General features: G+C 43.8%; 1 protein-coding gene across 3 annotated transcripts in view; it reads right to left on the reverse strand.

Annotated features, from left to right (window-relative positions):
• SRD5A2 (steroid 5 alpha-reductase 2) overlaps positions 1-22,816 on the reverse strand; it is a 370,146-nt gene that overhangs the window by 12,138 nt on the left and 335,192 nt on the right. For 2 of the 3 annotated variants that reach the window (XM_033935449.1, XM_033935448.1), the window contains exons 3-4: positions 6,269-6,370; positions 1,084-1,234 (exon numbers count right to left, since the gene is read on the reverse strand). In XM_033935449.1, the coding sequence (XP_033791340.1) occupies positions 1,084-1,234; positions 6,269-6,370 (253 nt within the window). Of the gene's footprint in view, positions 1-605; positions 745-1,083; positions 1,235-6,268; positions 6,371-22,816 lie in introns of those variants that run through there. The other variant, XM_033935450.1, reaches the window with a different exon arrangement.

The raw sequence follows: 22,816 nt of genomic DNA on the forward strand, positions 1-22,816 counted from the left end.
AAAACGTACTTATTTGACAAATTTATCTGATCCTTGAAATCTGCTCAACACCTATCACATCTTTCACCTTGCTTCCTCCCACTCTTTACCGCCCTGTCACATAACTGACTGCTTCCCCTTCCCAAATCTAACTGATGTTACCTTGCTGTTTTCCTTACAGCACCTCTTGTTATACACCATCTTGAACTGAAAAGATATGATGGAATATAAATAAAGCTATTATTATTATTATTATTAACTAGTTAAGTTTCAAATATCAGCACTTAACCGGCTATGTGCCAGCTAAGCCCCCAGAATAGCTGATTTCATCTTGAGTGCTAACCGGGCATTTTCAACGGCACTATCTGGTTAAATGCCATTGAAAATGCACAGTTAGCCCTGGAGAGGCAATTTAAATAGCCAGGGGACATGTAGAACCACATGGTCTAGTTCAGTGTTTCCCAACTTCTTCAAGCTAAGTAACCCCTAGAATGAAACATTTCTGAGCTCCGAGCAGCAGAGATTTTGAAATGGACATTTTATTGTTAAATAGTAACCAACTAGTCAACATACATAACAAATACAGACCAAGGCATGATCTGTTATATTTCAGTATCATATAAACTGGCCCTTTGACAGGTGGTGTGACATTCTTATAAACTGAGTGAAAATGCCTAATGACACTTAGACAGGGCCTATTTATAAGAACAGGAGAAAAGACCTCAATAAAAGTTGCCATTAGTGACCAATACGATTTCATATTTTCTGTGGAAAAAAGAAACATGAAATGTAATTCCACCTACCATTAGCCACTCTGCCCTTTTCTCTCTCAGACACACATCCCTTGTCATTTAAAGCCAAGGTTGTGGCGGAATAGAAATCACTAATGTAATGTAATAATCTTAATTTTACCCCTTTTACACAGTTAATAAGACTTTAGTCCTTTTTCAACTTATCACATTGAACCCACTAATTTATTAGCATCTCCATATGGTAATTGTGAGGATTCTATTGTGTTACTCAGCACATGCATGGACATACTGAAAGAAAAAAAACAAAACAATAGAAAACATGCATCATGATGTTTTGTTTTGGTTTTTTTACCTGTGATGGTGGTAAGCTCGTGGTCCAATTGAACACAGAGTGAAAAATGCAAACGAAAAGGCCGGCAATGTCCATGTTGCTATTGCATAGCCAATCCATTCAACTATTTCACCCAAGAAATTAGCTCCAGATACATAATTGAACAGTCCCCCTGCACATGAAAGGTTACAAAAGTCAGATGAATGCATCTCACGTAGGGATGCAGGAAGATTACAGATTTTAATCGCAATTAATATATAAGATATTTTTAAAGCAACTACAACAAATACAAAAAAAAATCCTGAAATCACGCATAATCTACTTGTTTATCTGAAGTTTCCTCTCTACCTTTCATCTACTACCTAGACTCCATTTCCTTTCTCTGTACTCACCCTCTCAGCTCTGTCCTGGTCTTTCCTTTCTCTTGCCTCCAGGCCAGTGTGTCTCCTCTTTTCCTTTCCCCACTCACCCCTCATATCCAGTATCTCTCCCTACCTCTGTGCATCCAGTTTTCCCCTTCTTTGTCCTCAATCCCTTCGATCTCTCTCTTCCCTCCTCACCCCACCCCCTCCCTAAGTTCAGCATTTCTTTTCCTACTTCTCCTGATGCAACACTTCTTGTCCTCCATGTCTCCCAAATCCACCGCTTCATTCCTCCTCCATGGCCCCCATGCAGCACCTCTCTCCCTCCTTGTTCACCCTCTCCTCGATGCATCACCTTGCTCCTTCCTTGCCCTGAGTTTAGAGCTTCTTTCCCTCTCATTGCCCCCAATGCATCACTTCTCTCTCTCCTTGCTATTCTCAAGGTAGCAACTGACTCCCTCTATCCTTACCTTCCATCCAGCGTCTGCCCTACCCTTCCATCTGGTGTCTGCCCTTGGTATGACACTGCCCTACCCCATGGTCTGACATCTCTGTCTCCTTCCGTTCCATCTCTCCCTCCCTTCTTCCTTCCCCCACCATGCTCTGGCATCTTTCTTCTCTGCTTTACTTCCTTCTTTGCCTTCTAACCCCATCCCATCCCACTTCACCCCATGCTCTGGCATCTCTGTCTAATTCCCTTCCATCTTGCTCTCCTCTCCTCCTATAGTTTGGCATCTCTTGCTCTCCTCTGCTTCCCTTCCTTCCCCATGGTCTGGCATCTCTCTTTTCTCCCCTTCCCTTTTCTTCCCTTCTCTGGTCTTCATTACTTCCTCCTTCCCTCCCAATTTGGTGGCTTTCTCCTTTACCCCTCCCTCCCCCTCAATTGGGTGTGACACTTCTCCCTCCCCCTCCACCCATGTGATGGATATCTCTCTCTTTTCTACTTTGGACTGCCGGCAGAGTCAGCTGAACATGTTGCCTTTGGCGGCCCCGGAAGCTTTCCCTATGTTTCAGCTTCCTGACCTGCAAAGGGAAAGCTTCCGGGGCCGCCGAAGGCAGCATATTCAGCTGACTGGTGCTGCTGGTGGCCTGAAAATTACAGGTGGCAGCTTGGGGAAAGGACCGGAATACCCCTGCCGACAAGATAATCATGTTAATTGTGATTCATTTTATCAATCACCATTAAATTTAGAATGTTAATGCACTAAATCTGCAGACTTAATCTAAAGTTCCAGCAATTAGTAACACTAGTCAAAATCTCCCAGTTTCTATAAAGGGCATGGATCCTAGATTGGTACCCAAAATAATTAGTTAATGGACTCCAATGATTTAATTATTGGAGATAGCAAGCACTTGTAGGGGAGTGTGTGGCACAGTGAGGTGGTGGGTTCAAATCCCATGCTGCTCCTTGTGACCCTGGACAAGTCACTTAATCCCCCATTGCCCCAAGTATATTAGATAGAGTGTGAGCCCACCAGGACAGATAGGGAAAAATGCTAGAGTACCTGAATGTAAACCACTTAGACTATAAGTGGTATATAAAAACATAAATAAATAATTGGCATTAGTTATGATTTGGGCACCAATCTGACTGTGCACTATTCTGTAACAATGGGAGCCTAAATCAGATTTGTGCAACATAAAAGGGGGTGCAGGCATGGGCGGGTCAGGGGCTTTCACATAAGATTGTTACTAAATAGTGGGGATCTACACCCAACTTATGTACCAGGATTTACATCAGGTTTCAGCTGGCCTAAGTTCAGCACAGAATTTGGCGCTCAACACTTCTATAAAGAGCGCCAATTCTAGAGCGCCCTTTATAGAATAATGTTGATCACCACTCCACACCCAAAATCATAAATATCATAAAATCTATACAAGTGTATTGCAAACTGTGTGCTGCAGCACACTAGTGTGCCATGGCGAGATTTCGGTTGTGCCGCGAGACGCCAGCAAGGAGGAGAGGTGCAGGCGCCGGCTGACTGCTTATAGGATGTGCCTCTCGTGGCGAGAGGCACGTCCTGTAGTCAGTCAACTGGCGCCGGCGCTTCTCCTCCTTTAGCACCCCCCCCCCCCCGACATAGTGATAGGCTTAGGGCTCCGTCTGGAGAGTCCCCGCTGATTCACGGGCATCCATGTGATGATATCACATGCATGTGATGTCATCGCATCAACATCTGCGCATTTTTAGATGCCCTGCAGCAGTGGCCCTGAGTTTAGTGTGCTGCAGTTACAAAAAGTTTGCAGGACACTGATCTATTCCATGAGGGCTCCAGCCATATACCTCTAAGCGAAATAAAAAACAAAACAGTAGAGTATTCTTCATGGGAAGTAAATGTAAAAAGTGCATACTCTTTTTTTTTTTTTTTTTTTTAAATATGCAGGAAGAGCAGCAGACCAACAAAATAGTAATTTTCATCCATGTATCTGGAAAGCATTTTTCATAAATGTGTTCAATAGATCATGTGGGGGTTAAAGGAGTCAGTCAATCTAACTATGAAATCCAGACATACAGGGTGCCCAGAAAAACACTCCTTGATTTTAAATGGTTACAAAACCAAAATTTATTGGAATATTCTTTCACCTTTGAGGCTACAGTTTCATCAACTCAAAGTTTTATATGGTATCTGTTGATTACATACACTCGATGTGCGCCCCACTTGTTACTCGGCAAACATCGATTCGATAACTGAGTTCGGACCAGACTCTCTGAAGCATATCCAGAGTGATCGCGTTTATACCTTCAGTGATGCATTCCAACAGATCATCCATAATTGCGGGTAGTGGAAATACGTACACTCTTTCATGTACCCCCAAAGGAAAAAGTTACAAACAGTAATGTCCGGTGATCTCAGGGGCCACTTGAGGAGCACCCAGTCATTTTGTCATGTTGCATTGTCTGAAGGTTGTAACTTCTGCACCAACTGCAGCTTATAAGGGTGAAAGTGCAAACAATTGTGTAAGATCTTGCTAACTGTGCTTTTTGGGACTTGTATTTGCTGTCATCTTATTTATAAACATATTCCAATAAGTTTTGATTTTGTAACCATTTAAAATTAAGGCGCCCTGTATAACGAAGGTCTCTGTTTATGGTCTACCTGCATGAGGTCTTACAGAATAACTAGTCATACATGTGGGTAGTATTATCCGGCACTGCTGATATGTAGGAACTTCAAAAAACTCTCAAAGGGTTTTTCTGAGTATGTATAGAAATTTTCATGTATGTGCCAGCTTATGGAGGGTTTTGGTTTTGTTTGTTTGTTTTGGATAATGGCAATTACATACAGCTCTAGACAGGGAGAAGGGAATGTGCATTATTGGTTTTCTTGCTCTTCAGAGAATATTTATTTCAGGTGAACAACTTTGTTTTCTTCGAGGACAAACTCATATGGATGTCTCCATGCTCCAGCTAAGTGCTTCTCCCAACAACAACAACAGGAAATAATGGAGCTGAAAGGAGTTGGATTCTAGACGTCAAACTGACCATTGCATCCCAACTGTATGCAGCAGTCCAGCAACTACAGCAGATGGGGGCTGTCTGTTTCAGTTGAGTGTCATGTTAGAACATCTACCGGTTAGTGAGAGCTTATATGCGAGTATCTGATGTAAAGATCTCCTAGCACTCAGAGAAAGAGTCCAATCCCTGAAGGCTAGAGTAGCAGGCTTGGAGAATCTGAAGCAGAGCGAGAGGTATATAGAAGAGATCTTTAGGGATGTAGTGGAGAAGTCCCACTTCCAGTTTGCCAACCTCTCTGTTGCCATGAAGGAGAAAGTCACTAGAAAGGATTAGTCTCCTAAGGCATGTGCCCTTGTGGGTATTTTGTGAAGCATCAAGTATACTATTGTTGAGATGGAAACACAGATATGTGATTATTCTAAGATTTGAATACTAGTGAATTCAGACTATATTGCTGCAAAAAGTTTATTTTAATATGTTTCAGGACTGGATAATGGTCATGGCAGACATTTTCTGGATTTGACCCTGCTCTCATTGTCCCCACTAGACTACCAGAGGAAGGGTGGGAGTATGTAAATTTGCAGGCCAGGGTTGGAATTAAAAGGATGGAGGGACTATTTCAAGGGACCTAAGGGGTTTGGAGGGCTACTAATGGCCCTGAAAAGGTATGTGGATCCCAGTCAATATTCACCCACGGTCTGCATAACTCTTATGCAGGTCCCAACTGAATATCAGTTGACCCACATAAGCTTCTGCAGCCAATGAAGCAGCACATAGCCTGGCACTGAATATCAGGGGATAATCTAGCTGGTGACAGTCAGTGTTTAAAAAAATAAAGCTGACCGTCATTGGCTTAATATTGACTGGATAGTAAAAGCCTTTTTAGATACAATTCAAAGTAAGCAGCTGGTAAGAGAAGCAGTTGGTCCAAAAGGTGAACAAGGGGTAAAAGGGGCACTCAGGAAGGACAAAAAAGCCCAAGGTGATAAAGAAGGATGTTTTTATTTAGACCTGTTTCAATCAATGTCCAAGGTACAAAAAGTTGCACTTATTGAACAGTTGACCACTAGAGGGATGAAAACATGATCTCTCATGAATCTCCTAGTGGCTACTGATCTCATCCCAACTCCCCATAAAGTGAAAGTGATGGTGGATACCAAGCTTTGTGACAGTTTCAGGTATTATGGTCATTCCTAATAGAACGAAAAAGAACACTCTGGACAAAGTCAATCAGCAAAAAATGGGCACCATTTTGGACTCAATTCTGTAAATATGTAGTACCTAGAATCTATGCAACAGTACCATTCTTTTTTAAACTTACCTGTGTTATAGACCTCTCTCTTTTCTATTACTTTACATTTCTTAAAAAAACGAATTTTTATTTTACCTTGAGGAATCTTGTAAGTAAGCTCTCCAGGCTTTCTTAACTTTCGTAGCAAGTGATCACTGTGAATGTTGATCCCCATTCCGATAAAAAACAGTAGAATACCTGAAAGCAGAAAAACAAGGAGACTTAAATTTAACTCTATTTATTATAAGCTTGAGATACCATTATATCACGAGAGGTCCATTGATGTTCTTAGGCCCTGATTCTATAAAGTCCGCCCAAAATTAGGTGCCGCTATTGGCGCCTATTTTAATTGACCAACAGGCTTAATCAGTGCTGATATTGGCACTCAACACTTCACAATTGGACTTAATTTAAAGTTAAGCCCCTAGTTTCAAAATCTTTATTCTATAAAAAGTAGGTGCCTAGAATGGCATGCTTAGGGACAGATCATGGGCATGTAGAGAAGGCCTCATCCAAGGCAAGACAAATGATGGGATGTATCAATAGAAGCTTCGTCAGCCGCAAACCTGAAGTCATAATGCCACTCTACAGAACCATGGTGAGACCTCATCTGGAATACTGTGTGCAATTCTGGAGGCCACATTACCGGAAAGATGTGCTTCGAGCTGAGTCGGTCCAGCGGATGGCCACTAGGATGGTCGCTGGACTCAAGGGTCTCTCATACGAAGAAAGACTGGGCAAGCTGCAGCTCTATACCCTAGAGGAGCGCAGGGAAAGGGGTGACATGATCGAGACATTCAAGTACGTCACAGGTCGTGTAGAGGTGGAAAACGATATATTCTTTCCCAAGGGACCCTCGGTCACAAGGGGGCACCCGCTCAAACTCAGAGGAGGGAAATTTAGTGGTGACATCAGGAAGTATTTCTTCACGAGGGCAAAAGCTGAGGGCAATATAGAGGTGCCACAAGGCGAGGGGGTTCAAATGGAGGCTCAAGGGATGATAGCCCAGGAGGGGGCCGGTAGGGCTAGAAAACCCAGAGGAAAAGCGGGGAAGTGGGGTGGCGGGAATGTGGGGAAACCGAAAGCTACGAGGGTAAAGGCTGAGGGCAAAGCAGAAGCACAGGGAACAGGAGAACTGCCCGAAATTCAAGGGGAGGCGGCCCAGGTAAATACAAAGGTGGAGGAAAAACGACAGGACCTACGGTGCTTATACGCAAATGCAAGAAGCCTCATGGCCAAGATGGGTGAACTAGAGGTCGTGGCCAAGGGGGAAGACCTGGATATAATTGGAATTACAGAAACATAGTGGACAGAGGAGAATCAATGGGATGTGGCGCTGCCGGGGTACAAGCTCTGCAGGAGGGACAGGACCCACAAGAAGGGGGGAGGCATAGCACTATATATAAAGGACTCTATCTACTCGGTCGGGGTGGACATGGCAACGAAGGCAGAGGGGCTGGAATCGCTATGGGTCAAATTGCCGGGAAACAAGGGTGCAGGCATAAAACTGGGGCTGTACTATCGCCCACCTGGTACGCCGGAAGGAGTCGGACACGACTTGGAAGCTGAACTGAGACAAGAATGCAGGACTGGAAGTGTAACAGTGATGGGGGACTTCAACTACCCGGGGATTGACTGGAGTACGGGTCACTCCAACTGCGCTAGGGAAACAGGATTTGTAGAAGCTGTGAGGGACTGCTTCATGGAGCAACTAGTCAGGGAACCGACGCGAGGGAGTGCTACTCTTGACCTCATCCTAAATGGATTAGGGGGGCCTGCAAGAGGGGTAGAAGTGGGAGGATCACTAGGCAACAGTGACCACAATGCGATCAGATTCACATTAGAAAGGGGGACACCCACAGTAAGGAGGACTGCAACAACTGCGCTCAACTTCAGGAAAGGGAACTATGCTGCTATGAGAGAAATGGTGGGGAGGAAGCTCAGAAACATCCTTAGGATGGAGACTGTAGGAAGCGCCTGGACCCTATTCAGGGACACCCTGCAGGAAGCTCAAAGAATGTACGTCCCCAGTTTCAGGAAAGGCGGCAAGAACAAGCGATCAAAGGACCCGGTTTGGATCTCAACAGAGGCAAAGAGGGCAATAAATGACAAAAAAGCATCCTTCCGGAGATGGAAAAAGGACCCAACGGAGGAAAATCACCAGGCGCACAGGAAATGCCAAAAGGAATGCCACCGGGAGGTTAGAAAAGCAAAAGGGAACTACGAAGAGGGGCTGGCCAGGGAGGCTAAGAACTTCAAGGCATTCTTCAGTTACGTAAAGGGGAAGCGACCAGCGAGAGAGGAGGTGGGGCCGTTGGACGATGGGGATAGGAAGGGAGTGATTAAGGAGGATAAAGAGATAGCTGAGAGGTTGAACACGTTCTTCTCGTCGGTTTTCACGAGAGAAGACACATCTAACATACCGGATTCAGAGGAGCTCATAAGTGGGGAACAGGCTGAAAAATTGGAACACATAGAGGTAAGTAAGGAGGATGTCCTCAAACAGATAGACAGGTTAAAATGCGGCAAATCGCCGGGCCCTGACGGGATCCACCCAAGGGTTCTGAAGGAACTAAAACAAGAAATAGCGGGCACAATCCAGCATGTTTGCAACCTATCCTTGAAAACTGGAGAGGTACCAGAGGACTGGAAACTGGCGAATGTCACACCTATCTTCAAGAAGGGATCGAGGGGTGACCCCGGGAACTACAGGCCGGTGAGCCTGACTTCAATTACAGGGAAGATGGTGGAAGCTATGATCAAGGATGGTATTTGCGAGCACATCGAGAGAAATGGCCTACTGAGAACAAGCCAGCACGGATTCTGTAAGGGAAGGTCATGCTTAACGAACCTTTTGTACTTCTTTGAGGGAATAAGCAGCCAGATGGACAATGGGGAACCCATAGACATCATTTACCTCGATTTTCAAAAGGCTTTCGACAAGGTGCCACATGAAAGGCTGCTTGGGAAGCTGTGGAACCACGGGGTGGGAGGGGATGTGCACAGATGGATCAAGCACTGGTTGTCGGGTAGACTGCAGAGGGTTGGAGTAAAGGGACAATATTCTGACTGGCAGGGAGTCACGAGCGGTGTGCCACAGGGATCGGTGCTGGGGCCGTTACTCTTCAATGTATTTATCAATGACCTGGAAAAGGAGGCAAAGTGCGAGGTTATAAAATTTGCAGACGATACCAAACTGTGCGGCAGAGTTAGATCCAGGGAGGAGTGTGAGGACCTGCAAAGGGACCTGGACAAGCTGGAAGACTGGGCAAACAAATGGCAAATGCGCTTTAACGTGGAAAAATGCAAGGTCATGCATATAGGGAAAAAGAACCCGTTGTTCAACTACAAATTGGGGGGGGGATTGCTGGGAGACAGCAGTCTAGAGAGAGACTTGGGTGTGCTGGTGGATGCATCACTGAAGCCATCTGCGCAGTGCGCAGCAGCCTCGAAAAAAGCCAACAGGATGCTGGGCATCATAAAGAGGGGCATAACAAACAGGACGCAGGAAGTCATCATGCCATTGTATCGAACGATGGTGCGTCCACATCTGGAATACTGCGTTCAATATTGGTCGCCGAACCTCAAGAAGGACATGGCGGTACTTGAGAGAGTACAAAGGAGAGCAACGAAACTGGTAAGAGGGCTGGAACACTGCCCATACGCTGAGAGGTTGGATAGGCTGGGGCTCTTCTCTCTGGAAAAGAGGAGGCTCAGGGGAGATATGATAGAGACCTTCAGGATCATGAGGGGCATAGAGAGGGTGGATAGGGAAAGATTCTTCAGGCTGAAAGGGACAACAGGTACGAGGGGGCATTCGGAGAAACTGAAGGGAGATAGGTTCAAAACAAATGCAAGGAAGTTTTTTTTCACCCAAAGGGTCGTAGACACCTGGAATGCGCTACCGGAGGAAGTGATCAGGCAGAGTACGGTACAGGGATTCAAACAGGGATTGGACGGATTCCTGAAGGATAAAGGGATCGTGGGATACTGAGAGAGGTGCTGGGATGTAACATAGGTATAGAAAGCTAACCAGGTAATAAGTATAGAAACCCAACCAGCTCGTGCATGTGCAAGACCGAAGGGTTAGGACTTCGATGGGAAGATAGGACTCAATGGGAAACCAAGGTGGCAAGGGGGCCCCTTCTAGTGATTCAGACAGGTCGTGACCTGTTTGGGCCGCCGCGGGAGCGGACTGCTGGGCAGGATGGACCTATGGTCTGACCCGGCGGAGGCACTGCTTATGTTCTTATGTTCTTATGTTCACAGAAAGGGTGATAGATCACTGGAACAAACTTCTGGTGCAGGTGATCAAGGCCACCAGTGTGCTCGACTTTAAGAATAAATGGGACATCCAGTGGGATCCCTACGACGGTCGAGTTAAGGAACTAAGTCATTAGCACTCAGACTTAATAGGGTGGGTAAATGGAGTGGGCAGACTTGATAGGCTGTGGCCCTTTTCTGCCGTCATCTTTCTATGTTTCTATGTTTTTGAGTTAGTCACCTCTTTGGAATCTGATCTCAGAATCTTAGGCTCTGATATCAGTGCCTAACTTTAGGCATAGAATACCCTGGCATAAATTGGGGATACCTAAATATTAGGATGCTGAGCGCCGCCTAAGCATGCTTAGGTCGTGACGCTGAGTATGATTCTATAGTGGGTGCCTAAGTTTTGTAGAATAAGTGTTGATATTGGCACCTAGCTTTAGGTGGACTTTATAGAAACAGGGCCTTAGTGACCATATGGGAAATGCTCCTGTGAGGGCACTGGGTTTTTTTGAACTGATATCGTGCACCGAGGACTCTCGTTACACTTTACAATAATTTCTGTTTATTTTGGCATGTGTCATATTTATTGATCCAGTTATATGAGTATGCAATAGAACAGCTGTGATATTAAACATAGAACATGACGGCAGAAAAGGGCCACGGTCCATCTAGTCTGCCCACACTAATGGCCCACCCCCTAACTACCTCCATGAAGAGATCCCACTTGCCAATTCCATCTTTTCTTAAAATCTGGCACGCTGCTTGCCTCAATTACCTGTTGTGGAAGATTATTCCAGCGATCAACCACCCTTTCGGTGAAGAAATATTTTCTGGTGTCGCCATGAAATTTCCCACCCCTGATTTTCAACGGATGCTCTCTTGTTGCCGTGGGTCCTTTAAGGAAAAAGAGATCCTCTTCCACCTCGATACGGCCTGTGACATATTTGAACGTCTCGACCATGTCTCCCCTCTCTCTGCATTCCTCGAGTGAGTACAGCTGCAACTTACCCAGTCGTTCCTCATACGGGAGATTCTTGAGTCCTGAGACTATCCTGGTGGCCATTCGCTGAACCGACTCAACTCTCCGCACATCTTTTTGATAATGAGGCCTCCAGAATTGTACACAGTATTCCAGATGGGGTCTCACCATGGATCTGTACAACGGCATTATGACCTCGGACTTGCGGCTGAAGAAACTTCTACGAATACAGCCCATGATTTGTCTAGCCCTGGATGAAGCTTTCTCCACTTGATTGGCAGCCTTCATGTCTTCGCTAATGATCACCCCCAAGTCACGTTCTGCTACAGTCCTTCCTAGGATCTCACCATTTAGGGTGTAAGTTCTGCATGGATTTTTGCCGCCAAGGTGCATGACCTTGCATTTTTTGGCATTGAAACTTAGTTGCCAAGTCTTTGACCAATGCTCCAGCAGGAGTAGGTCCTGCGTCATACTGTCAGGCATTGAGCTTTTGTCGGGCACTGTGCTTTCATCTGTTGTGCGGTTGCCTACCATGTTGCATAGTTTGGCGTCATCGGCGAATAATGTAATTTTACCTCAAAGCCCCTCAGCCAAGTCTCTTACGAAGATGTTAAATAGGATCGGGCCCAAGACCAAGCCCTGCAGCACTCCGCTGATCACCTCCGTCATATCGGAGAGGGTACCGTTTACCACTACCCTCTGAAGTCTACCTCTAAGCCAGTCCCTAACCCATGCGGTTAATGTTTCACCCAGTCCCATCAAACCCATCTTGCTCAATAACCTGCGGTGTGGGACACTATCAAATGCTTTGCTGAAGTCCAAGTACACAACGTCCAGGGACTCCCCTATATCCAGCTTTCTTGTTATTCAGTCAAAGAAGCTGATCAGATTTGATTGGCAGGACCTTCCCTTCATAAAACCATGTTGATGGGGACCTCGTAGATTCTCCTCATTCAGGATCGTATCCAATTGGCGTTTGATTAGTGTTTCCATAAGTTTACTCACTATCGATGTGAGACTCACCAGTCTATAATTCTCAGCCTCCATCCTGCATCCCTTTTTGTGGAGTGGAATGACATTAGCCATTTTCCAATCCAACGGGACTCTTCCTGTTCTTAGGGAAAGATTGAAGAGCGCGGATAACGGTTCTGCTAGTACGTCACTCAACTCCCTGAGCACCCTGGGGTGTAGTTTGTCCGGTCCCATAGCTTTGTTCACCTTGAGTCTCACTGAACTACATTTAAGGGATTTTGGACACTTGGATTCCTTTGTTGAGGGTTTTGTTTTAGTGAATACACTCCTCTAGGACAGGCAAATAATATTGAAATGTGCCATATTTGCCTTAGAAAAAGATCTTTTTGAATTGCTGCTTCAGTGTTGTGTAATAATCTCCCAAGACATACTGGAAAAAAACTACTTGTGGGTCAATATTCAGCCACCACAGTTGATGGGGGGTGGTGTTTAGACACTGGTTATAGCAGTTAAAAAATCAGAATATTCAGCACTGGGATTTGGATAGTAGCTGTCACTGAATATCGGTATAGAATGGTGATTGGCGGCACTGTTCAGATAGTGGTGATATTCAGTGCCGCTACTGAGATAACTATTAATTTAGGACAGACTTTTTTGCTGAGAGGGGACATGATCGAAACATTCAAGATATTGAAGGGAATTGACTTAGTAGAGAAAGAGAGATTGTTCACCCTCTCCAAGGTGAAAAGAACAAGAGGGCACTCGCTAAAATTAGAAGGGAAAAGATTCCATACAAGTTCTTCTTCACCCAGAGAGTGGTAGAAATCTGGAACGCTCTTCAGGAGGCTGTTATAGGGGAAAGCACCCTCCAGGGATTCAAGAAAAGATTGGATAAGTTCCTACTGGAACAGAACATACGCAGGTAAGGCTAGACTCAAATAGGGCACTGGTCTTTGATCTAAGGGCCGCCGTTTGAGCGGATTGCTGGGCACGATGGACCACTGGTCTGACCTAGCAGCGGCAAATCTTATGTTCTATCCTAAGTTATATGGGTAGTTATTCAGATAGCAGCACTGAATATATCAGGGGGGAGAGTGGCGCAGTGGTTAAAGCTACAGCCTTAGCCCCCTGATGTTGTGGGTTCAAACACAGGCTGCTCCTTGTCGCCCTGGGCAAGTCACCTAATCCTCCCCATTGCCCCAGATACATTAGATAGATTGCGAGCCTGCCAGGACAGACAGGGAAAAATACTTGAGTAACTGAATAAATTAATATAAACCATTCTGAGCTCTCCTATGAGAAGGGTATAGAAAAATAAATAAAATATCAATGATATTTAGATAGTATGCCTCTTGAATATGGATCACCTTGGCACTATGTAGATAGTCCCTCAATTTTTCAAAACATTTTTTCAAATTTTTTTTATATATTGTCAAGAGGAGCAAGGAAGCCCTGTAGGTGTACAGTCCATTGGTCCTGAAGAAGCTGAATGAAATGCTGGCAACCACTGGCTGTGGGCTCCTGTGGTTATAAGGAGGCACTTTTAGGAGCAATCTCCATGGACTGCAAGTTAGGTGAAATTATTTAAGTGAATTTCTAATAAAGACAGTGGAATCGACAGATCTGTGAAGAGAAATATGGAAAGTCTTGTTATGTATTAATAATGGTAGGTATTTTTTAATGCTAACGATGAAAGAGTTTTCCTTAGACTGTTGTGGCTTGGAGCTCTTTGAGGCTTTTTCCTTCTAGTTTTTTTACTTATATAAAAAAAATTCTAAAATGTTTTTTTTGAAAAAAATGAGAGAGAGCTCAATTTATCAGTTTTAACATTAGAGAACTATTGCTTGGGGTTTGTTTAGATATAAATTAAACCTGGGCCACTACATCCAGGCACACAAGGAAAGACAGCAGGGTAAAGAGGTTGCAGGCGCGAAGGAGAGCATACACATACAAGCAAAGTATACACATACAAGCAAAGTAAGGGAAAGGGACAGCAGGCGCAGAAGACAAGGAACAGGTAGGCCCAGGAGGGACCACACCCACTCACGAACGAAGGGAAGCGACAGGCACAGAGGGCGCAGAAGAAGAGCAGCAGGAACAGAAGATAAGAAAGGGGTAGGCCCAAGAGGTAGCATATGCAAAAGGGCAGCAGAAGAGGGATAGGCAGACTCAAGAGAGAACACACACAAGCAAAAGGCAGCAGCAGAAGGACAGAAAAAGGCACACTCAAGAGAGAACACACACACATACACAAGCAAAAGGAACTGGCAGGCACAGAAGGCAGAGGCAGACAACACGCACACACAAACGAAGGGAAGCGGAAGACGAAGAAGGTACAGGAGTGAGCGCACAAGCAAAGAGTACAGGGACTTCTAGAAGGCAGACAAGAATGGAAGCTGAAGGAACCCAGAGGATAAATTTCCCAGTGTACTGCACGGACTGCCACATGTACGACTACCTCCCCTCGGGGAGGCAGTCATATGTGTGCGGAAAATGTCAGGAACTGAAAAGCTTGAAGAGCGAAGTCAGTTGTCTGAAGCACAAGATCCGGGAACTGGAGGGACTCTACATCTCAGAAGATCCATTCCAGACAGCCAAAGACCCTATGAGAGAGAGGCACATCGAGGAACAAGTCAGGGAGCTCGAGAAGTTCATCGAGGATGCCTACAGGAGAATGGAAGAACAAGAACATGAGCAGCACAGGAACAAGGAAGATGCACTAAACGGAGGACAAGAACCACCTGACACCAAGGCAGAAGAAACCCATGGAGGAAACTCGCAGGAAGAAGAGGCAAGATCCTACCAATGCCTAGAGGGAGAAGAAACGAAGCGCACCAAGGACATGGACCTGCGACCGCAGCGGATGCTGAAAAAAGGGAAATCTGCAATCCTGGTGGGAGACTCAATCCTAAGACAGATGGACAGTCACATAGCAGGAGGGAGAGAGGATCGGCTGGTGACCTGTCTCCCAGGAGCAAAAACTAAGGACATCGTCGACAGAATTGAGTCTTGGAGTTTCAAAATGTACAAAGGAAACAGAGTTCCTGGAGGCTGTACGAGACTGCTTCATGGAACAGCTTGTCAAGGAATCAACGAGAAGGAATGCTATTCTGGATTTAATCCTCAACGGGCTGAAAGGACCTGCCAAGGAAGTGGAAGTAGTGGGACCATTAGGAAACTGATCACAACATGATCCAGTTCAAAGTGGAAATAGGAATGCCAAAGGGGAAGAGAACCATTGCAACAATGTTTAACTTCAAGAAAGGGAACTATGATGCCATGAGACAAATGGTGAAGAAGAAACTCAGGAACAGCTCCAGGAAAGCACAGACAGTGGTGCAAGCCTGGTTCTTATTCAAGGACATGGTAAACGAAGCGCAAAACCTGTATATACCCAGATTTAGAAAAGGGTGCAAAAAGAATCAAGCAAAAGACCCGGCATGGATAACCAATGAAGTTAAGAATGTGATAGGAGACAAGAAAAAATCATTCCAGAAGTGGAAAAAGGATAAAACCGAGGAAAATTGGAAGGAGCACAGGAAGCATCAAAAAGAATGCCACCGTGTGGTCAGAAAAGCAAAAAAAAGAGTATGAAGAGAGACTTGCCAGGGATGCACGGAAAAGGGGATTGAAGGGATTGTGATATAGAGAATGACACGGGGACCGTTTACTGCGGTAAACCGCGGGTCATATTAAATGATTAGGGAATAAAATGTAGGTAAAAGATCACTTACAGGTCATGGACCTGGGGGGGCCGCCGCGGGAGCGGGCTGCTGGGCATGATGGACCCATGGTCTGACTCGGCAGAGGCGATTCTTATGTTCTTAATACCAGCTCTAGCAGGATACATATTTCAAATCTGAAATATTCTAATCACAAAATATAAAATAAATTCATTTTTTTTCTTTTTGTTTTCTGGTAATTTTATTCTTCAAATCACATTGGTCTCAGGCTTTGCTTTTAGGTTCCTTCTGTCTTCATCGTGGCATGGCTGGCTCCTGAAGGTAAAATAGGCGCAAGAGGAGCTGGGGAGAAGATGCCGAGTCTGACACGGGTGCAATTTTTTTTACCACAGGAGTAAGACTTTTCACCGCTCCCACGGAGCAGTAAAAGGTCTTGTTCCCATTCCCGTGGGGCGGTGAAAGGTCTTGTCCCCATTCCTGTGGTAAACCAGTTGCAAATGTCTCCATTCCTGCGGATTTATTGCAGTGACCCGCGGTTTACCGCAGTAAACGGTCCCCGTGTCATTCTCTATATCACAATCCATCTAAATAAAAAACTAAAATGACAGCTAATCTCATAATCAACTCCCCTCTAACTCTCTGGAAGGGCAACAACAAATGGCATTAAAAAATAATGAGCCTTTTAAACTGAAAGAGACTGCACTTCTCTTAAAGATTGGGGAAGTGCAGTCCACAAAGAAGAAACATAGAAACATAGAAGATGACGGCAGATAAGGGCCATAGCCCATCAGGTCTGCCCACTCTACTGACCCACCCCCAAGTCTACTATCCTAAGTGCCAAATAGAAAAATACTCCCTTCCCGGTGGGCATCAAATGAGTATCTTCCACTTGAAGGATCTTTAGAGTACATGTGTCTAGAGATCACAAATTTCTAGATGGCATATATATTTTCATTATCGTATATATTTTAATTAAATTATCAAGTGTCAAAGGTACCTTCTCAGAACCATCAATTTAAATCTTATCCTGTAATATACAGGCAAACAATGTAAATCAAAGCTCTAACATGATCAAACCTAGCAGTCCGCCCCAATATCCATATGATTGTAAGTTGAAGAGTCTGAAGATTGTTAAGATTCTTCTTAGAAACCACAACTAAAATTGCATTAGCATAGAGGAGAATTAAGATGGTGATCTAGACAGATGCGCTGAAACGGACTCTGAAGGTCCCAGTTTTTCCTACTTAAATAGTATTGGTGATTTACTGCTTAAAGATGGGCAAGAGAAAAGGGAAGATTAAGACTTACCCCTTGGAGTCTTCTCTTCTTCCTATTTCGTCCATCGAGAGATTTGTTGTCCAGTCAGCTATACATTCCAGAGCAGATGCTGGCGATAAGGTGGCCTTATCTGAGCTAGATGTGACGCTTAGCCCGGAGGAGAGACTTCCGCCCTCAGATCCAGGCATGGGGGAAGCACCTGGAGCTATGAATGAAGCCGCAGGAAGCTTTGCAGTTGATGATGCATCGATTGAGAGGAGTGACCGGAGTTTGGAGGGAGATGTTGGAGGGCCAGACACCGCCATGGGTGCGGGTCCCGAGTCCTTTTTGGGACTCGAAGGTGCAGTGGGAGAATTGGAGAGACAAGTAGTAGCCTCACTGACTGAAAAATCGAAGCAGCAGCAGACTGGTGGTGAGCCCTCTGTATCCCCAGTTATTAAACCTACCCATGTTACATTAGATTCTAACTGGGATGCAGTTGCTCTTTTAGAAAAAGTTTTCTTGGGGAATAAAGTATCGGTGGACATTTCCTTACAAGATTGTAAAATGGGCTTAATCACCCAGGAAGCAAAGAATTTTGAACTGGAGAAAAAAGTAGAGGAAGCTCAATAAGATATGAGAGATTAAATCTAACTCCTTGGTGAAGGAGTTCTATAAGAATTTGATGGGTGTCAGAGCTATTACTGCGGCAGCCGGCGCTATAAACACTAGCGTGAGTTTGTAAAGAAGGGGGTAAATGATAATTGGGAATCTAAAGTATTATAATACCTAAATATCAAAACGTGTCTACTATTAGTAACTCCTTCCCAAATAATGTAGATGATGACCCTGGACACTCCTGTCATCCTGTTTTCCAACAAGCCACTGTTTTAGTATCATTTATTACCAAAAGATATTTAGTCAACCAATCAACAGTAGCTGTAAGGCAATTTTGCACAGCTAGCAGATCATAAGTAAACTTTGCAATTCTTGTCACCAACATCAAATCATTCTCATATACATAGGTACTTACCCCATATCACTGTATTATTTCTAAAAGGGGACTTCTAAAGAGATTAAATAATACCAGGGAAAGAGCAGACCCCTGCATCATTCTACTGATTAATCACCTAAGAACAGATGTTTCCAATCCCTCTATCAAAGCAAAAGTACAATCTGACAGAAAATTAACAAACCATGCTTAATCAGCATAGATAATGAGTAAATTAGCAGTTCATAACTGGCAAAAATTAAAATTAATTGGATAGTAGGTGCAAACCAGAAAGTGGGCATGGTTAAGAGCAAATTGTGGGTGGATCTTGGCTGTGTTTTGCATGTAGGCCCCTAAACTGGTCTTAGGCGCTGGTAATTAGGCCAAGAAAACCCTGGCATGAATAGGAAGTGCCTAAAGTTAGGGTGCCTACTGGCAACTAAGTCTAGTTTAGGCGTGATTCTATAAGCAGCACATAACTTAAGATTGACATGCGATAAGTGCTGCATTCTTCAGTGTCTATGAAGTACCTGCATGTAAACCGCTTTGAGTGTGGTTGTAAAACTACAAAAAGGCAGTATACAAGCAGTGGTGTAGTAAGGAGGGGGCGGGGTGTGGACCACCTTGGGCGCCATCTTCACAGGAGGGGGGACACCAGTACATCTCCTCCTCCTCTCTGCCCCACGTACCTCTTTAAAAGTTTGCCGGCGTGAACAGCATCTTCTACTTGCTGCTCGTACCAGCGTCAGATCACGTCCTGGCTGCGAGACCAGGATGTGATAGAAAGGAGCTGAGGCAGGCACGAGCAGCGGGTGGAAGGTGCTGTTCGCACCAGTGAACATTTCAAGAGGTACATGGGAGCGCTCAAGCGGTGGGGAAGGGTGGAGGGGGGGCACATAGCATGGTGATACCAGGCACCACAACTCTGGATGCCAACCTCTCTCGCTATGCCACTGTATATAAGTCATCTCATAATAAACAGTATTTCAAAAATTTCTTCTTTTAATTTTTTTAATTTTAAGGTCTTCAGAAGTGCCAGTATTAGCCAAGTGTTTTCAATGGCTAAAATACTGTTTTGGCACTGGCCTCCTCATTAGACCCGTTTTTAAAGTGCTCTTAGTGATTTGTGTTAATATCTTAAATATCTTAAAAATAAAGAACTTAAACTTATCTTTCGTTGTTAATTTTAATTTTGTCACTGATATCGGGAAGGGACCTGTCATTCCGACATGTTTCACCCGAAGGCTGTATCAAGAAAAAGTCCCCTCTTCTGTTTTAACTCCACACCATCCCGATCAATGATAGCTTTGGTGTGGAGTTAAAACAGAAGGGGGGACTTTTTCTTAACTTGCAGGGGTCTTTACTATCAGTCGCTAGAACACTCATAGTAAAGCAGAGTGAGCTTCGCAACAGTAATTCTTTACACAAAACACATAAAATTTCTCATCAAGTCCTTACATGCTGTCTGGTTCAGCTCCTCCTTTTCTGGAATTAAGACTCAGAACTTGCAAGCTTAGTAGGTCAGAAGTTATATACAAATTAGTTTGAAGAAACCAGTACAAAAATCTTTTCAACATAATTCCACTTTATAATACCCTCTTTTCAATTATATAGCTTGACAAAATCTCTTCATTTAACTAAAAAACACTTTCAGTGTCTACAGGACTGGCTAGCATTTAAAGCATTGTAGCACAGCCTTGAACAGCCCCACCCTTCAGGATAGTCAAAAAGAATGACATTAGCATTTTCTATCTTCTACTACATGGCTGTTTAACTTAAAAGAAAATCAAAGAAAAAGCATTCTCCTTCTGGCTTTAATGTCTACTGAGAGGATTGTCAAGATTCCAGCTCTTTCTACTTATTCCATTCTTGTTCCATCTGGCAGAGGCAGAGGCTGAGGCTGGCACAGTTCAAATTCTCAGTATTCCATTTCCTAACAGTGAGCTTTTCCCTCTCCCCTCTCATAGGAAAGGAATTATATTCCCCTCTGGGACAGCAAATTCCCCCATCCTTTGCCCTAATTGGTATGCTGGCAATGTTGAGTGGTGCAATGACCCCAGCTTCCTAAAGCACAAGGGTCTTGCTGGTGGGTTTCCTTCCCCATCTCTTAAAGGGTAAACACTCCTTAACCACTTCCAGCACTCATAAGTTTTTAGTCAACTCCAGCAGTTTCAGCAGCTAAACAGGACCAGCTTCTAGTGCATTACTTCCTATCAAAACTCTAGTGTCCTCTCAATCCCAGATATAAGGGAATAAAGATCCTGCCCCTTTTCCTCTCATCCAGTGTGGATTTCCCTGGCATCTAGACGGTCTCTAGTGAGTGGTTTTTTTACCTTCAGAGACTTCATGCCCAAACATTTCCTTATTGCGCCAGACCCCTCCTTATCACATTCTGACCATTAAATCATTCAAGCCTTACAATAATTATATTTGTATAATTCAGATAATATTCAGTGAGCATCCATTCTGTGTTCTTACAGAGCTTCCAACCTTTCCAGGACCTGCAGCACTGATTTCAATGGATAGAATCATAGACTACAAATACTACACTGCTTTGGGATGTAAGTTTTAAAACCAGGACTGGCCAAAAGGTCTCCCCCCTGGAATGGGTAACTTGGGAGCTTTGGTCTTATAACAGCAAAACACAGGACTTGAGGAGTCTGTTGAAATGCTAAGGATTTATTAAGGTCAAAACAAAATAATTAATAAATATATGAAAAAATGTGTTTTGTAAAATTTAGTTATTAGTAGGGAAACATCCAGGTCATGTATACCAAAAACAAAGCTGACAACACATAAACCAAAAATTGAAGCGGAGAAAAAATAAACCTCAATTGAGGGAGGTTGGGACTACACAAGTACCCAACCATCCACACATCATCACGGGTTTATAAAAAAAACTCCGTAAACATATATATGAGAGTAACTGCTTCACTCGTTTTCATTCATACAAAAACTTATTTTGGTCACTTTTTTTTCCCTTCTTCTTTTCTCCAAAGTCTTTTTTGTGTATAAACGTCAGTGTATAGTAATACAGGCCAGAATCCCAAACTTAACTGAATTAATTAGCAAGGGCTACAGCTTAATTGCATTAGTGTAAGAGTTCTTAAAGGTATGGAGCACACAATCAAAAATAATACAGAAAAAATACACTCATCTGAAAAAGGCTTTTCACCAAAGGCTTCCAACTCATACTCCCGACAGAAAAGACTTTCTGTTTCGCCCGACAAGGGCTACTTCAGGGGAAAAGAGCCATCTTCTGTTGTCTCCATGCTTCTTACAATTTGTTGGTAGTGAAGCCGACTCCTCTCAAGCAGGTACTGGGCCCAGTACCTGCTTGAGAGGAGTCGGCTTCACTACCAACAAATTGTAAGAAGCATGGAGACAACAGAAGATGGCTCTTTTCCCCTGAAGTAGCCCTTGTCGGGCGAAACAGAAAGTCTTTTCTGTCGGGAGTATGAGTTGGAAGCCTTTGGTGAAAAGCCTTTTTCAGATGAGTGTATTTTTTCTGTATTATTTTTGATTGTATGCTCCATACCTTTAAGAACTCTTACACTAATGCAATTAAGCTGTAGCCCTTGCTAATTAATTCAGTTAAGTTTGGGATTCTGGCCTGTATTACTATACACTGACGTTTATACACAAAAAAGACTTTGGAGAAAAAAAGAAGGGAAAAAAAAGTGACCAAAATAAGTTTTTGTATGAATGAAAACGAGTGAAGCAGTTACTCTCATATATATGTTTACGGAGTTTTTTTATAAACCCGTGATGATGTGTGGATGGTTGGGTACTTGTGTAGTCCCAACCTCCCTCAATTGAGGTTTATTTTTTCTCCGCTTCAATTTTTGGTTTATGTGTTGTCAGCTTTGTTTTTGGTATACATGACCTGAAATGCTAAGGATGCCACTGACATTGGTAAGCAATGTACAAGTTGCCTTGTGGTTTTAATTTTCTGGGTGAACATAAATCTCAATAAATCATTAAACCTCCCCTTTTACAAAACTAGCATGGTTTTTAGCGCTGGCCACGGCGGTAACAGCTCCAATGCTCATAGAATTCCTCTAAGCATCAGAAATGTTACTGTCGTGGCTGGCGCTATACGTCACACTACAGTTTTGTAAGGGTGGGGGTAAATTTTAATTGACTAACAAAGAATATTTTTCTGACCTATGATAGTGGATGGAAGCTAACAAAAGGTGAAAACTGCCTGATTGAAGACATATCTGCTGAGGTCTTTTTCTCTTAAGACATACCTCCATTGGTGAAACTTTAATCAGGCGCTAAATTTAAAAGCATGTTAAACACAAATTTGCTATTTTTTATTTTGTTTAAAATTTAAAATCAAAAACATTATTACAAGCCATTAAAGCTGTTAGCCAAACCTACTAGGAAATAATCCATATAATATAATGCATAAAAAATGGATAAGGAGGGAGAACTAAGGGCTCCTTTTATGAAGCCGCATTAGCAGTGAAGACCCTAGGCCTTCACAG

Source organism: Geotrypetes seraphini, chromosome 3, assembly GCF_902459505.1.
Source record: "Geotrypetes seraphini chromosome 3, aGeoSer1.1, whole genome shotgun sequence".
Classification (NCBI taxonomy): Eukaryota; Metazoa; Chordata; class Amphibia; order Gymnophiona; family Dermophiidae; genus Geotrypetes; species Geotrypetes seraphini.